Raw genomic sequence first — 18,052 nt, forward strand, 5'->3', positions numbered from 1 at the left:
TAAAATTATATTGCCTCCAAACTCTTGCAGGTCTCTTCCTTGTGGAAGTTTTATGCTGAAAATGTCAGAAATAAGAATATTCCAAAAAAGGTGATCAAGAGTGAGCTTTGGGGTCCGCCGCTCTTAATATCTTTTGCTATTTGGATGTGTGTGTCGTCGTCAATTATTTTTCCTATTCTTCGAAATGGAATCCGTCCTTTGCATCAGATTTCTTGGAGATTGATATTGTGTGAGTGCACTTAAAACTAGAGGATGTTATGTTGTAAGTCGAAATAATTTCTGTAAAACAGTTTATTTACATGAAGTGATAGATTCTGTCTTTAATTAGCTTTTCTAATATTCTTGCTATTATTGAATTTAGGGCAATTATACGAAAATTAACGGCTCCCTCCTTATCTCTTGCCCCTTGCTTTGGAATGAGGATTATTCTTGTTTCTTTCACCCGCCGCGGTGGCTAAGTGGTTAGGGCGCTCGGCTACTGATCTTGAGTTCCTTGGTTCGAACCCGTCTGCGGCGGCTGCGTTTCGATAGAGGCAAAACGCTAAGGCGTCCGTGTGCTGTGTGATGTCAGTGCACGTTCAAGGCCCCCAGGTGGTCGAAATTATTCCGGAGACCTCTACTGCGGCACCTCTTTCTTCCATTCTTCTTTCAATCCCTCTTTTATCCCTTCCCTTACGGCGCGGTTCAGGTGTCCTGCGATATGTGAGGCAGGTACTGCGCCATTTGATTTCCCCCAAAACCAGTTTTGATTTTTCTTGATTCTTTCCACTTCTTAGGAAAACAGCAAACTTTTAAGACATGCATTGAAAAAAAAAACTTGAGGAACCCACTATGTAGTTTATACTGGATTTGAATGAAAACTGTTTAACCTGTCAGGACTAGTTGCTGCATTCATTCCTTGTGATTTGATGGTGATTACAATCTCTTCCTGTGTACGAGGCAAATTGTGCTCGTAACATGACCGTCTTTGATTGTTTCACTTATGTTTTCTTTCTCCAAGTATGCACTGTACGGTTTCCTCAACTTATCCTGTTTTCCGTCCATTCTTTTTGACAATGTTTTCTATAACAAATGGTATCTTTAGTGTCTTCCTTGATATTTTGAACGGCAAAGTGAAGGGGTTTCACCCACCTGTTGTGCAAAGATCGTTCCAACTTTTATTCTTTGCTTCAGTGAGCATGTTGTACATTAAGTGCTTTTCATAAGATTCCTTTTTTCAAGACTTCTCTGATAGTACCTCTGGCTTTCTGATACCATTCTTCTTTGTGATTTTATTTTGTTCCTTTCTGTTGCTAAGTCTAGGCTGCAATAGAGATTTGTTTGTTTCTTTGTTTGGGTTTGGTTTTCAACTTTTTCAGTAGCTCATGAATTTTTGTAGAGTTGCACAGATATTTCTGTTGCTTGTGGGGCATATATTGCATGTTCTCCTGCAAACCACTTTCAGAATTTAAGTTTTCAAGTATCTTTTGGAATGCTGCCAGTGTGATTTGATACTGTAACGTTGTCTGACAGTTGGAGACCCCAATTCTAAAATATCTATGATAGCTTTCTATGATAGATAAAATATCTATGATAGAGATTTATTTGCTATTAAATCTGTCCACACTTGAGCTCTGCTTGTTTTAAAAGTTGGAGGCGATTCCTTATTTGAAGCTATTATCAGGTTTTTTTAGTGTTAATTCAAAAACACCATCAGCTCTTTCCCATGTTTGATCGCTTCCCCATATTACATTTTTGGAGCTGGTATCCAACTAGCATAATTTCTTCTTGAGAATATGTGTCTATATTTCGTCAATTTCCTTCGGAATGTGAGATCTGTTCGCTTCCAGGGCAGTTGGTATTGATTATTGGTAATGATTTTTCTCCTTTGCTTACTTTTGGTGTAACGAGCTTACTGTCACACAGAGAGGAAACATTTGCACTTGGTCATTACGTACCACTAGTGCACACGTAGGGAATTTTTGGTAGGTATGACTTTTTGCTTAAAGAGAAATGAAATTCATTCTTAATTTAAGTGGTAGGGTTTTTGGACCACGAAAATATCATGATGGTTCTCCTGGTGAAAGTCTTTTAGTGATTGGTCTGGGGCCTTGATTGACATCTGATTGTACCTGATTTTTTGAGTTTTTAGTGTGTGGCTTGTTGAAGGTTGATGCATTTGTAGCGCTTGTTGCTTTTTCTTTAGGTTACTGAAATACGTGTCGCAGCAGAAAGAGTTAACAGAGTGATTTGCTTCTTTTGGTGATATTCCTTCTTTGGTGCAGATCATGCAGTTTGAGCCTCCCCGGCATCGGTCAGTGCTGTATCCTCGCTCTGAACAGTTCTCGCATCGCTGCGGTAACTTGCATACTCTGTGCTGTGGTCGTGTAGGCTAGGGCATTTCGAGCATCCGACAATACGGATGCTGTAGTTCGGGCAGCGCGTCTAGCCAATTTTTAGGGTTTTTTTTTGTACACACTTCTTTGTACCCTGCCTTACTCAGGGCGAGGATTGCTGTTCCGTTCTTTCCACTCCAAGTTGGTTTCAACTTGAAGTCTTCTGTTGTGCATTTCAGGTCGTTTTAAGTCTGATGATCAGTTGTGCTAGTACATCGCTTGATGTCTAACTCAATTCCAACAACTTTGATGTCCATTCGACGGCATTTTGGAACTTTGATTTCCAGGTTCTGGATCTCTTCGCACTCTTCTTTCCTGTCTTTGAGTCTCCAGAGGGTTTGGGTGTGACGGCTTGATGGCCACTATATCTCCACCTGCTCTTATGGTTGTTTCTCGTATGCCAGGGGCCAAAGGGTCGACGTTGTCCTTTATCACTTTCATGATTTTGTCTCGCTTCATTGATATAGCCATGATTATTAGCGCTTTCGTCTCCGTTGGTCTGTGTGGTGGTTCTTTTTTTCCCTTGGAGTGCCTGAGCCTAGGTCGAGGTTGCCGCAGGAACTGGTTTTCGTGAGTAGCCTTCATAGTGAAAGTCTTCACTTTCGTCACCTCAATAAGGATGTAGTTGACTTGCTCCCCTACTTCCTCATTTCTACTGGTCAGTGTGGAGATCATGACAAGTGCTGAATATATTGCCTCGTCAATTTTGCCGGTCTTAGACAGGATGTTTGAAGTTCGCTTTTTTTGCCATCCAATCCATGCGTTCTTCTTTGTCCGTCTACTCAATTTTGTTTGGCGAAGAGCTTCTTGAAGGTTCTTGTTCTGCTGCGTTTTCACAGTCTTGCTCGTTGACGCTGCACACACCTGTATCATCGTCCTATGCAGACGTTTCTTTCATGCTCTGGTTTTGCCTTCTGTTTTCATTCTTTGCATTTGCTTTTTTGCACTTGGTCTCCAAAAAAGCATTTTTCGTGGGTTTGTCTTGTTCAGTGCGAAGTTCCTGGTCCCAGTCTGACTCTGTTTCTGTTGCATTTTGATACATTTTCTCCATTTTCCTCCGAACGTTTCAAGCGTCCAGCCAGTTTGCTTCTTCAAGGAGTTAAAGCCTCTCTTTCTGCCTCCTGCAGAACATTCAACCGGAGTCTGGCTCCTGCGCAGTGAGTAGGCGTACCGTTAGTAGGCTTGTGATGACAAAAGATACTGTACTTTTTTCTTCACAAAGTTATAAAGGATGTTGTTTCTCTTGCTTTTTCCTTTAATTCGAGTGGTCTGACGTTTTTATATCTAAAGGTGTTCAGCAGTTACGCCCACTTCCTTACCCGAAGTTGCTCTCTAAAGTTGGCTTCCTGTTCTTCCTGTGGGTCTTTGACGTTATTTTCTCGTGGCGCTGTTTCGGAACTCGTATGTTTTTATACGACCTTTGGGACGTTTTCCCAACTAAAGGAACAATTTTTCGTTTTTTTGGTCGGTTTCTAGGTCACGGTCTGGCAACACCGTACTAGAACCTTTGCTTTTGAGTCACCACTAAGTTTTCTTGAAAACAGAGTGCCGTGCACATAAAGCAGCTAGCCCTTGTAGTCCTTATTTTTACCTTTAAGTACTATGTGGTTCCTGTGGCCTCAAAAGTTGACAACGAAGAGGAGATTTTAATCGATGCTTTTTTTTTTCTACGCTAAATACTGCGTTTAGAATAAATATCTTTGTGTCGCTAGATTTCTTGATGTTTTTTTGCACGTGGGACTTGTTTAGAGGCTGCTGCAGTTGTTGTTCAGCGGCGGAAAAGGTAAATTAACGCGGCTATGTGCTAGCTGCTCACCGACTTAAAACACTTATGTTTCTATTCGACCTTAGTTACGCTAACATGTCACAGTGGCTACCAAATGTCAATATTAGTTGCATCTCAGTTAATTCTCATCCGCTTTCGATGCTTTTGGTGTCAAAATGATCGGCGGAACATCGCGGAAGAGAAGCGTGGAAGGAAAACTTGCGACTCGCAGGCTTTGTAGTCTTCCAGTAGAAAAAACGACCCCCATGTATGAGGGTGGGGCATAATAAAAGAATGAAAAATATTAGCCCCGCCTTCACCGCTTTCGTACATTTAGCTCGGAATGAAACGCAGAAGGGTGCTCCTAAAGTAAAACAAAACATTTAACTTGTATACATTTACCCGCTTTGTATAACTAACCAGATTCTTGTGTCTAGATAAAGGGTCTACCAAAGTATATATTAGTAAACCGATGCTAAAAGAATGTGTCGCTACAAAGTAGAAAGAATAGGATATAGGTGTTCGCGGTTCATTCCCTTACCCGCTGTACAATGCTGCTGGCTGAGACTTGGCCACCCAACTCTGCTCGGATCTTCCCCTCTTGGCTATGGCCAACTTGGGCAACCGAACTGCAGCCGACCAAAGACCTAACCCAGACCACGGTGCGGTGTACACACACCCCTCAGCCACGAATACGCACCGTCATTCACAGGTTACTGCGACATTGGTGCTTGATCAGGGGCAGTTCTGTGGCCGTGGCCGACATGCGTGGCGGCTTCCGCAGGGCCACCAACTATAGCGCTGATCACTTTTCGTATCTTGACGGTAAGCGCCTGGTATGGTCTTTTAGCCCAACCCATCGCCTACCTTACCGCGTGGATTTTGAATGGTCATTGTAATGCGCCATGTGATGAAAAATAGATGAACTGGAGTATTGTCCACATTTTCTAATAATAACTCTGCCCAAAGTTATAGCCGGTTTGCGTTGTAGGCCGGCTGGTGACCAATTCGAATAAAGCCGAATGGACCCTACAGAGCGACAACACAACCGAGTATCTTTTGGAATTATTATTCAGGCCCCGTTGACAGATATGTGCTTTTGGCGCGCGCATCAAAAGCAGTACAATTACGTAAAGGGAAGAGGAAATTAATTTAGAGAATTAAGCATTGAAAAACAGGCACACGTGCGCTGAGAGCCGCTCTAAACATGTCTTTTCTTTTTCTATCGCTCTTCACATTCGTCCTTCGTGATTTTACAATTTCCGCGTCCACTGTTGCTGTCTTTATTTTATTCAGCCGGGACCGCGGTCGTGCGGTCTACTACCGTCACTTGCCCTCACGCTCAAGTTTACCGCGAGGTCAAGGATTTTAACTCCCTACTCGTTTCTGTCCTTAAATTCACGGAACTGAATCACTGCTAGCCTTCCCGGATGGAGCAAATACCTTTCCAGGAACTGTTGCCTAAATAAACATGAAAATCACTGGTAGTTTCGGATTGTTAAGAACGAAGTATTGTGCGAAAGAATGGTTTTTTGCAGGGCATGCGTTACACTGGATGTACGAGGCTTTGTGGCTCAAGCGTTACCGCTCGAGAATCATGTTGCAACCGCTTGTGAACAATACGTTAAGCACGTTGCAACGCTTTGTCGACCGGAGCAGCAAACGCGACAGAGGCCTGCGCAGTCAAGCATCGGTCGGTCTACGCCATTGCACAGCGATCGTTTTTTTGTACGTGGTATCCACAGCCACGTATCTGAAAGCGCGATTGAGTTTCCACTGACCTAGGCAGCCAGTTATGACATTTTCCTTTCCTGAAAATGGATTTAGTCAATTTATACGTGGTGTGTGGTGTGTGTGTGTGTGTGTGTGTGTGTGTGTGTGTGTGTGTGTGTGTGTGTGTGTGTGTGTGTGTGTTGTGTGTGTGTGTGTGTGTGTGTGTGTGTGTGTGCGTGTGTGTGTGTGTGTGTGTGTGTGTGTGTGTGTGTTCATGCATGCGTAAAAGACGTTATTGGCATGCTATTAGTTTAGAGAACATCTTTTTTGTGTTTAAATTGTCCTTATCTTGACCACACGAATTTTTATAGCACTCCTTCGTGGGGCCCTAAAAGGTCCGCAGCATGTTTTTAAACAAGGAAATAAACAGAAACATGAAGTTCGGAAAGCCCATTGCCTGGGCTGAATAGCGTCTGATTTCATTACCTCACACTGCCGATATTCTGGGTGTTTTTAAAGCGAAAGCTTTAGTAACTAGCCTAGGGGCGCCGATTTCTCTCGCTCTGCACGAATGACCTTGAACAGGAGGAGCGGAGATGCGTAGGTAACCACGTGGCGATTGGTCCCTCCGCCAACTGGTTGTTGACAACCTGATATGGGGGTCCATTTGCCACCCAGGTAGCTCCCCAAGACGACATGTGGGTCACCTATGTCACGACCTTGTGGTGTCATCCCAAACTGCCCACCGAAGTTAGATCGGTCACGAGAGGTTGCATGGTGTGTTCCCTTCTCAGTGCCCGTCACGCTCAGGCCTTAGCTATAGCACTAGTACAAATCGGAATAAGCCTGTATTGCTGGGCGCTAGCCACAACACAATGTAAGCGTTTTAAGGACCGCCTTCCCCCATCTTAAATAAAGATGTACTGTTGGGGAAAGTACTGGCCAAGACGCGCAGCCGCCGACTCGCCTCACGGCGTCACCCGTTACATCTATGGGCCCAGAAAGGCGTGTCCATTTCGCGCGCCAAGGGGTGCTCGCCTGAGGCGCCCGCTCTGCCTCCTTTGCCGCTCGTCGCGAGCATCAGCCCAAACGTCCAATGCAGAGACGACGGGCGAGGATTAGGCGATGCCGCTAGCCATACCATCGCCACCACCATATGCAGCCCAGCCGCATCACAGGGACCATGTTCTGCCATCTTGTCGCACAATGACAGGACAGTTTAGGTACCCAAGACAAAAAAGGCGGTTATAAAGCGCGTAAGGCATGCAGGACATGTCTTCGTGCTCCAGTATTATTCGGAGGCGATCCGGGGGAGCTGCCAGGGCAACAGCCCGCTTAAACAGCGTGCACTGCGCGTGTGGAGGGATCAATCCTAGCGCAGAATGCAATCCCGGAGCTTCTGCATGGACCCGCCGCGGTGGCTCAGTGGTTAGGCCGCTCGACTACTTATCCGGAGTTCCCGGGTTCGAACCCGACCGCGGCGGCTGCGTTTTTATGGAGGAAGAACGCTAAGGCGCCCGTGTGCTGTGCGATGTCAGTGCACGTTAAAGATCCCCAGGTGGTCGAAATTATTCCGGAACCCTCCACTACGGCACCTCTTTCTTCATTTCTTCCTTCGCTCCTTCCTTTATCCCTTCCCTTAGGGCGCAGTTCAGGTGTCCAACGATATATGAGACAGATACTGCGCTATTTCGTTTTCCCTAATACCAATTATTATTATTATTATTATTATTATTATTATTATTATTATTATTATTCTGCATGGCGGGCATGACTGTTATACGTTGACAACTTGCGAAAGAAAAGGGGTACTATTTTGTGCACGACTTTTATTCACGGCCGCTCACATTACATTCATTTTATTGTGCTCATCCCATTCGCAGCAGCAAGGCGAATGTGCCAAGGCTCTTAATTGGACTAGTTGATTACTATAATTTGACATAGTGGCTAGCGCACAAGGAAGACGCACTTGTCCTGTCGGAATTCCTTTTGCGTGCGTCTTGCATGTGCGCTAGACACTATGTCGAAGGCCAAGCTGATGGAAAATTCAGAAACTATAGAGGCATCTAGCTATTTGTTATCTCTAGTTTTCCTTGAGTAGTGTTCGTATAGCAGCGAGTTTCTGAACATCATTTCTTGGGGTTATTTTTGTCTCCAGCCTCTCCGGCGGCTGGAGGGATCGGTGCAGCAGGTGATATGAGGGCTTGTACTGGTCGTTCGGGGTGATGCGCGGCATTTGCGAAGGAAATGAAGATCTGCTCGAGGCCGTAGTCTCCCACGATGGCGTTGCTGAGCGCAAAATCTTTCTCGAGCTGAACCACCTTCCGAAAGAGGGCGCTCCAAGGGACGCGCTTGGCAAGCCGGAATGTGAAGACGCCCTGAAGAAGTGAAAGAGATAGGAAGGCAAAAAATATGACCACGACGACGATGCCACGTGAGGTTTCTGAATTTGTGCGCGACAACTGATTAACCTGTGTGGGGCCATTTCCGAGCTCGTCGAGATGTTCGACCCTCTTTAGTGCGAGAGCAAAAACTGATATATGTTATTCATGCTTGAAAATGGAAACGAGTTTTCGTAACTTACTTTGTTGTCGAAGCTTTACCCAGAACTAAAATGTACTATTTATTGAGTAGAGGTCTAGTGTACACGCAGAACGCACTTTGAGGCCATTCAAAACATGAGCGACGAAAGACTCAAGAGCTTATTTTGCTTTGTTAAGGCGGATGCTTAGGCAGGTTAGAACATTATATTTAAGAGTAAAAAAATAACACAAACACGGCACGAGATTCCACTTTCTTTTTAAGTGTTTTCTTTATTGTTGTGTATTTTTGTTGTTTAGATGTCTTTCCAGCTATACCGGGTGTCCCAGCTACCTGGAGCTGGGAGTTAAAAAACAAATTAGAGACAGGGGAGTGAAAGCAGTTGAATATTGATGACAGTCGTCTTGCGCAGCAGAGGCATTTTTTGTTTCGCAATGAATTATTCGTTTAATTAATTGTAATTATCTTAAAATAAATATTGACGTTAGACAATAATTTGCATTTGAAGAGTTGTCGAGCACCTTCAGAAACCCACATTCCATCATTTACAATAAGGAAACCCTCACGTGCGTCTTTTTTCCCAGCTGCAAAGAAAGCCCGCGAAATACAAAATAAACCACGTGACTAGCGCATTTGCGCGCCACGATCGTGCTGCTTTCAAGCGTGGTTTTAGCAAACGAAATCGCTTGTCGCCTTGACTCGACGGCCCCTCACCAACGGCAGGCTGATATGTTGGCAGTGGTTTCTCGCCTGCGTCATTTGCCTCCGCCATATATCAGCCTGCCGTTGGTGCGGGGCCGTCGAGTCAAGGCGACAAGCGATTTCGTTTGCTCAAACCACGCTTCAGAGCAGCACGATCGTGGTGCGAAAATGCGTTAGTCACGTGGTTTATTTTGTATTTCGCGGGCTTTCATTGCAGCTGGGAAAAAGACACACGTGAGGGTTTTCTTATTGTAAATAATGGAATACGGGTTTCTGAAGGTGCTCGACAAATCTTCAAATGCAGTTCGCTGTCTAAAGTAAATATTTATTAACTTCTGTAATTAAACTTCATTGAACTGTTAGTTAATTGCGAAACAAAAATAGCCTCTGGTGCGCAAGATGGCTGTCATCAGTCACTCGCCTGTCTATAATAATAATAATTTATTTTTTAACCCTTGGCTCAAGTTCCCTTGGACACTCGGTATATATTTCGCTTCTGGCGGAGTAAAAACGAGGTGCTGGTCAGCCCAAATGTGTGGTCGTGTTCTTTCTTGTCCCGTGTTTTTGATAGTAAAGCATGCCCGTTATCTGTATCCCTTTTATCTGCAGGTGGAATCAGGTAATAAGTGAGCGCAAGAAGCAAAGCTTGCGTCAAAATTAGTCGCTTACATGCTTCTTAAAAAGATAGATCAATACATTCTTATGCCTACAAATAAGGATTCTATATTTTCAATGTGACTTGCTTATGTGTGCTCTTACAACAGATGAGGAAATATTCATACGATTGTGGATCCTAGAACGCACCATGGTTTTATCGCTGAACTAAAAAAAACTTGTAGCCGATTTCCCTTTCGTTAACGTTCCTTTTTGGCCTGTTCAGGCTCTATCTTCAAACATTCCCTGTCTCAAATCGATGACCAGAATTTATAAACTTCCTCAAGAGTTCAAAAAATTCAATTTCTTTTAGGAATATAATTATTGGCTTTGTGGTTAAACCATCAATCAGAACTTGTGTAATGCATAATGAAGTGAAATAAAATTAAGCATTACTGTGTCAGAAAAGCGACGAAGTGGGAATAGCACAAATCCCAGAAAAGACAAAGTAGCTGCTCCAGCGGCGACAAACGAGTACAGAAAAATGTTGATTTTAAAAACAAAAATAAAGCGCGCTGGCGCTGCATTACAAACATGCGTAATTGCATGCACAGAAGAAAGCGTCGCCTGGAAGCCCGAGTACAAAAGCGAATGATTGGCAGGAATGAAGGTACAACGCAACAAACCACTGCTGAGCGATATCAGAACTTGAACTCTTTGGAGTACAACGTCTACGATTGTCAAAATAAAAAACACATCTCCTATAGGCAGCCAGCCTCGCAACTTTTGCTGAAAAAAAATGGAGGGGACACTTAAGCTCCGCCTTAAGTATATGATGCGATAGCCTAATGGGATAATTCCTTAACATGCAGAATTTACAACTTTACATTCATACATCTCTGGCAGCCCTCATACCACTCCTGTCTCAGAGCTGCAGCTGTTAAGCGATAAGCCACCGCCCTGTGATGGCAGGTGCTGCTACCGGTGGTTCTTGTGCGCCCCAGGTTGCTGTTCTTGTGCGACCTATCATTAATTTAACCGCCGCCTTCCGTGGTGGTCAGTTCGCTCACTATCCGGTGGGCAGGTTGTGATGGCGCCGCAAGGTCACGTGATATACGTGGCCCACCTGCCTCCTAGGTTGTTTCTCGGGGGGGGGGGGGGAGCGGAGACGCCGGATTTTCTGCGACGCGAGTTCCTTGAAGCTATCGCATTAATTATCCATTTTGCTTCGCACCTCGTTAACTGTGGCGAGCCGGATTCCGGGGAACCGCTTGGTCACTTCTTGGGTGAAGACACGGCGCTTGTCTTCGTCCTCCTCGTCGAGAGCGAACTCAATGCGGTGACCTCCGCCGTATTTGTCCTTGAGCTGCTGCAGGGTACCGAGGCACATCATGCGCCCGGCCACCATGATGGTGATCCGGTCGCAGGCACTCTCGCACTCCTCCATGCTGCAACCAGAGAGGGAGAGAAAGAGTAATCCGTGCCGTTAATTATTTCTGGGCTTCCCCGTCAGGATCACCTCATCTGCAATTTTCAACGTTTCTCTATGTCCAGCACCCACGCAGTAAGTAATTTCCCAAGTGAACCAGCTAGTCACGTCACCGTACTATGGAGATTTGCACATAGTGTGGCTTTGTAAACTGAAGGATGTCCACGGTTGGGAGGGTCGAATGGCTGTCGTCTAGGTACAATTAATCTAATAGATATCACAAAAAGTTCAACTGGCAAACAAGTAGGCAGTTGCTTAAGGTGCCTTACACATACTGCACTTAGCAATAACGCCACTTGCACAGCATTTACGCAGACGCTTTCTACGCTTTTTTTCAATTAAAAGTCTGAAGGACGGTACACGTAAAAGATAAAACTATATTTTGTTCTGGTCGAGCAATTCACACACAATTACTCTCGTGAAGCCGCCGCGGTGGCTGAATGGTTATGGCGCTGGGTTGCTGATTCCAAAGACGCGGGTTCGTTCCCGACCGCGGCGGTCGCATTTCGATGGACGTGAAATGGTCGAGGCCCGTGTACTGTGCGATGTGCACTACGGCCTCAGTCGCTTTGGGACGTTGAACCACCATAAACCAAACAAACAGCTAACGTCATGACTTACCCTATTCTTGAATTGGCGCATCGCTAGAAAGGGTAAATAAGAGAACAGTGTGTGGTGCCCGATACACGTTTTGATTACACTGAAAATGTTCAGGAGCATATCCGTCACCAAGTTTTGCAAGAACACCATGGGAGGGACTCCAGACAATGACAACTGCACTTCGGATGGAATTAACTACGACTACGAAGAGAGAGAGAGAGAAAGACGGAAAGGCAGGGAGGTTAACTAGGCAGCGCCCGTTATGCTACCCTACACGTGGGAAGGGGAACGGAGGGAGAGATAGAAAAGGAAGAGAATAAAGGGATATGATCATTTTTTCACGTGTCCGTTGGCCATTACTTGTTGGGTACACAGGGCACACACTGACTGTTCACAATCTTGCACTCAGTCCTGAGTCCTTCAAGAACTTTAAAAGTGCCTTCAAAGCTGTCCTCTGCGATGAAGGCTTACTCCAAGGACCCAGAATCTTGGCTTCAGTAAGGGGCCGAGGATCTAAACGGCGGAGTGTTGCAGCCAGGAGTGCACGCTCACGCTGAAACCGAGGGCAGTTACAAAGAAGGTGTTCTATAGTTCCGGCGCACCCACACATCTCACATGCAGGAAAGTCTGCCATTGCAATTAAGTGGCGGTAGGCATTTGTGAACGACTACGAAGAGTGTGTGCGTCACCTGTAGCCTAAGCTTGCGTGTGTCCTCCAACGCCACCTCAAGCCATTGCAGTGTACCTGTAACGTCCTCTGGTAGTAATGCACTTACTTGTGTGAGGTAAGAACGAATGACGTCTGGGTGTTCTTCTTAATGACGCCGATGCCGCGAATTATCTTGCTTCTGGAAACTGCGTCCACACCCGTGAAGGGCTCATCGAGCAAGATCAGTGGTGGCAGGCCCAGGAGTGCCATGGCGGTAGAAAGCTTGCGCCGGGTCCCACCACTGCGAAGGCGTCAACAAAATACGACACGACGAGACGATAGCCTCAAAGCTAGTCTCCTTTAATCCTTTTCTATAATATAAACTATATGAAAGCTATAGCACACTTTCATATTGAATATAGCGGCGCGAAATTCTGCTATTGAAGAGAGCAGATCTGCGACATCATTACGAAAGGCGCGTCGTCGAAAATAGCCGCTGCCGACCGTCTCGAAGCAACTTACAAGTATCTTGACATGAACACGTTTTCTTAATGTTGTTGCCCAATACAGAGATGGTTAGAGGGACTCTGTTTACTCAGGCCGAAGCAGCTATGCAGGTGCTCTTGCTAAGAGAGCAAGCTGTGTTAGTTACCTGTACACCGCGCTCTTTTCTGTGGCGTCCTCCTTCACGTCGACGACAGACAGCACGCTGTCCACAATGGCCTTGAGGTCGGCTTCTGGAATTCCTCGCAGACGCCCAATGAGGAACAGCTGCTCGTAGGCGTTCATTCTGTCCAGCAGACCTTCCGCCTGGGAGCAGTAGCCAATGTGGGATTGCCACTGCACCCAGAGATTGTAGTCATTTTAAAAGAGAAATAGAGACGAATAATACGAGCAAGTAGATCTGGGGATCGCTAGTTCAAAATTTTAAATCGCTCATATCAAGAACAGAGCTTCGGTAAGACCATAGTTGCAGCGCGTTTACCATGTGTTCCATCTAAAGGTAAACAAGCTTTTAAAAAACACGGAATGTCGTAGCCGCGTGAGACCAACTGATGGTTGTTTAGAGTCGTGTGACCTAGTCTGCAGTATTTTTTGCGTCCTTCAAATTTAATTAGTTAAGCTTAATTAGCTAACTTTTTAACCATTACCCTGGAGAACATAGTGTCAATGGAAAAATTGTAGATCGCCTTGAAAAACAGTTGACTGCAACGTTTGCACCAATATACCGTTAACATAAAGTAGTTTTTTTTCGGCCAAACCCTACCTAGCACAATAAAAGAGGCGTCCAAGTGACAATGGTGCCATTTAAACGTCCCAAGACGCGTGGTAGAGAACAAAATCCACTTTTACTGAAGTGGCCCCGATGAGCCTTTGCGTGCACATTGGGGCAGAGATGTGACCCTGCAGCTGGTCACGTGATAGCTTTCTTTTAGGGCCAATAGCCGAAGCTACGTAAATCGTACCTTGATGGAAACAGCCCAGTTATCGGTTTTTGAGACGATCTACAACGTTTACATTGACACTTTGTTCCCCAATTCAATAATTAAAAAGTTAGATAATTGGACTTAACTAGTTAATTAACTTTGAAGAACGAAAAAAATACAGCAGAGTAGGTCACGCGACTCTAAACAACCTTCATTTAATTTCACGCGGCTAGGACATTGCGTGTTTTTTACAAGCTCGATTACTTTTAGCTGGGAAACCAAGTGTACTTCTCAAATATACTGCTGCCGCGGTGGCTCGGTGGTTAAGGCGCTCGGCTGCTGACCCGAAAGACGCGGATTCGACCGCGGCTGCGGCGGTCAAATTTCATTCTTATCGGCAGGTTTGTCTCTCGGTCTGGTATGGGGAACTTGCGCTGAAATTTGCGGTGCCGATTACAGCACCATAACATACTGCCTAACGAGAAGAGCAAGCAGTTTTGGGTAGTACTATTAGTACTTTTCCGCGCCACCTTCAGGAGCTTGTTGGCGTGAGCCTCCGCGCTCTGTCGAAGGCGCACGTGCCGTGCATCAGCTATCTGGGCTACGCCGAGCGAAGCTAGGCAATGAATGCTGTCAGCCAAACGCGGGTATCTAATCGCGCAGAATGTGCTCTCGCGTTTGCAGCGGCCCAAGCGGCTGACAAAAGCAGTTTTGAGTCACCGAATGGAACAATTGCAAGGTCACCTTGGCAGCACAGGTTCCCCATAGTGGGATTTATACGCGTAATGGGGAGTGCGTTGCTTTCTTTCATTTTAGTTCGGCTGAGACAGACGACGCCAGGCTTTGGAAAAGGGCGGTAATGACACACAAGACGGCTACAAGCGCACAAAGCGAATCTTTAGGCTTAGAGAACTTATCAGAAATACACGCCGTGCTGCTATCTGCCCAGCAGCGTCTTGGCGCCGAGGCAACTTTGCCGAACTAGCCGCTGCCGCCAGTATGCGTTGGCACTTTCGTCCAAACACGCCGTGCCGTTACTGGCGGGCTGAATGGTCCGCATCGCAAACGGAACGGACGGAGCAGAACTAAGGATTGATCTAATAAGAGCTAAAACGCTAAGAAAGCTTTTACAGGGAAGGGGAACTCGATTTTCGACAAGACACAAGGAAGGTTAGTTACGATACGAGCGCGGCTTGCAGCTGCCAAGGTTGTCAATAATTATGTTCTGCGGATGAAATGTGAGCGCTTGACCATGCCTTCAAAACTGCAACAAAATGAGACAAGAAAAATGGCATGTTTGACATTAGAAAATGACATGACAGGCATTCAGAAATGACAACAAAAATGAGAAAATTTACAAAAAAAAAAACAGGCTATTCAAAGGTCGTGACGCGACTTTCAAAATATCGCCTCTCTGTATGCTGCGTCACGCATAATGTTTTAACTGAACTTTACAGCTGCTAGCAGCACTTCTCCGGTCTGCACCATTACATAGGTGATTGAACGTATCTCACCAGCTGGACCCCAGCTTGCTCTCCTAACACTTCCTTTCTTACATCGACACGATGTATATTTAGGCCATTTCAAATCAAATGAAATCAAATTTTATTCCGCAACAAAAAGGTTACGAGGAGGGCAGGCAAAAGCTGTGCGAAACAGCTTGAGGAGCCCTGACCCCCTAGCACACGGGGCAGCATAGAAGCGGGCGGCTAAGGAAGAACACTTGGACAAAACACATACATGAGTTAGGTAAAATATTCTAAGAAAGCACCAAGGAACGAGGGGAAAAAAGTTCAGTGTATGACATCATTATACAAACATTTCATGCAGTTCTTTTAGTGATATACCAGATATGTCAATGTTAGTTTCTTTTACTACGCGATTTAGAAGTGTGGGAAGTAGAAATTTCAGCATTTGATGTCCATAACTGGTTCTGGATTTGGCGACGTACCACACTTCGGGATGGCGAACATTTTAAAACAGGGAAGTTTTCCGCTAGCCTTGCTAAGCTTGTTATGGCATCATTATATTTTGTAAACAGAGTTTACACAAACGACATAGCTTGTAGTCATACATTGATGTAACGTGAATTATGTGGTGAAATCTAGTCTGACGAAAACTCGTCTGGTCGGGAAGAAGATTCATGAATGAAGTAAAAGGAACGCCGACCAAAAGGTTGTTGTTTAAAACGAAGACGTTTCGGCTTCCATACGGAAGCCTTGATCACTGGGCCGAAAGCCCAAAGCACAAAGCTTAAGTACGTCGCAGTAATCGCCCCAAGCATCTTGCGTACGTAGGCGGGAGATTGCCTGCGTTGTGGTTAAGGGTTTTGTCTGTAGCTTGGATTATCAGGGCTTGGGCTTTCGGCCCAATGATCAAGGCTTCCGTATGAAAGCCGAAACGTCTTCGTTTTAAACAACAACCTTTTGGTCGGCGTTCCTTTTACTTCATTCATGAATTATGTGGTGCTTCTTGAATAAACCTGCAGTGATAAGGGACTTTACAGGCGAGGCGTAAAGATCTTTTTTGTAAGACGGAAAGTTTACTAATATTTCCAGCTGTTGTTGTTGACCACACAAGAAACGCGTAACTTAATAAAGAAGAAAATAAAGAATTATATATGAGCATGTTAACAGACGTAGGGAAGTAGTAGCAGTGAGGGCGCATAATGCCGGTTGTCCTGGATAGTTTACTAATAATATAGTTCACGTGATGATCCTATGTCATGTTTTGTGAAAAGTATACGCCCAGTAATTTAAAGTCTTACCACTTCAATTTCAGTGTTATTTAACAAAATAACACTGAAAATAACACTGAAATAACACTGAATTGATTGAGAAAGAGTGGCATTGGCCTATCTCGGCTATGCCAAGATGTACAGTACTCACGGATTGAAATAGGACATTCGGAGCGCGTGGCCGTCGCTTCATGGAGCGCCGCCCGTAGATACTCATGGAATCAAGGTGGTGCATTGTGGTATGGCGCGAGGGGGAGAACATCTACAAAGCAGAATTGTTCGTTCCAGTAGCCAACGAGCTGGCCTGTTGTTTACCAGATGCCTGCGTGGCACTGCAAGGCTGGCGCTCCGAATGTCCTATTTCAATCCGTGAGTACTGTACGTAGTGTAAGTTAAGGCGCGCGGCTTCTCCTCTGACGTCACGCCAGATGGCGAGGAGGTCACCGTGGCTGGTCACGTGGTTCGTCACGCGGTTGGTCGCGTGGTACGGTGCGACCACGGTGGAAATTCGAGCACAGCGGAACTGCGAGTTCATGGCCAATGCAGCTTTCGCTACAAAACAGCCTCGCTGCAGTATGCCTCCAGCAGACAGCTGATGAAATGCCTGATAGAGATGCTGTAGAAAAGGCGAAATGATACGTCCTAGCACTTACTTCACGCGGGTTCTTCGTAAGTGCTCCGTTAGGGGTGTAGGCCTCGCCGTACGAGACTGCGCTGAGTCCAGCCAACATCTGGAAAGTGCTCGTCTTGCCCGCACCGTTGACGCCCAGCAACCCCAAGCACTCGCACGGCCGAAGCGCCAGGTAGACACCCCTGACGGCGTGCTGCGCGTCGTAGCTCTTGTGAAGGTTCCACGCAACGAGCGCGTGGGCGGCGAACTGCCCATTCTCGCGCAGCCTGTTCACGAGCTGCTTCTCGTCTTCCACATTCTGGTCGGGCGCCGGTTCCTCGATGGTCGCCAATGCTGCGTCGCTCCTCTCCAAGATGAAGCCAGAGGCCAGCATGCTCGCCCAGGCAAAAAAGAACGCTCCCTGGAAGAGGGAATACGCCAGTTCGTAGCCGATGCCTTTCCCGTCGAACGAGAAAGGCGAGGAGGCGTCGCAGCCGGCCTTCGAACTATCTGGAAAGAAAATGGGGGAAGAAAAGAAGCGAAGGTTAAGCACGCGCATTCCGATTGCCTGTTTTGCGTTTTATTGGAAATAGGTTTCGAAGGAGAGTGACTGGAGCAAATATTTCGAAACAAGGAATAGTTAGAAGACAATACTCAATAAGGAAATGTTCCTGTACTCCTACGAAAACGTTAAATCCTACCAGGCAACAATGCTTCAAATATTGTCTCCAATACGACTCTTTTCGTTTCTTTAATAATATAGAACTCAGTGATGCATTATAGTTTTTCTTTGTGCTGTTTATTACTTTGAGATTTTTATGCTTGTTTTTCGCTCATTTATTCGTGCCGT

The 18,052-nt window shown here is 45.7% G+C and overlaps 1 protein-coding gene across 1 annotated transcript in view; it reads right to left on the reverse strand.

The window, feature by feature from the left end:
• Window positions 1-7,918: 7,918 nt before the first annotated feature.
• LOC144102426 (ATP-binding cassette sub-family A member 17-like) overlaps window positions 7,919-18,052 on the reverse strand; it is a 29,255-nt gene continuing 19,121 nt past the window's right edge. Inside the window, exons 9-13 of the mRNA XM_077635704.1 lie at window positions 17,246-17,712; window positions 13,081-13,268; window positions 12,556-12,729; window positions 10,925-11,138; window positions 7,919-8,231 (exon numbers count right to left, since the gene is read on the reverse strand). Coding sequence (XP_077491830.1) covers window positions 7,983-8,231; window positions 10,925-11,138; window positions 12,556-12,729; window positions 13,081-13,268; window positions 17,246-17,712 — 1,292 coding nt within the window. The 3' untranslated portion in view covers window positions 7,919-7,982. The remainder of the gene's footprint in view (window positions 8,232-10,924; window positions 11,139-12,555; window positions 12,730-13,080; window positions 13,269-17,245; window positions 17,713-18,052) is intronic.

The sequence above is a fragment of the Amblyomma americanum genome, chromosome 8 (assembly GCF_052857255.1).
Source record: "Amblyomma americanum isolate KBUSLIRL-KWMA chromosome 8, ASM5285725v1, whole genome shotgun sequence".
Taxonomy (NCBI): Eukaryota; Metazoa; Arthropoda; class Arachnida; order Ixodida; family Ixodidae; genus Amblyomma; species Amblyomma americanum.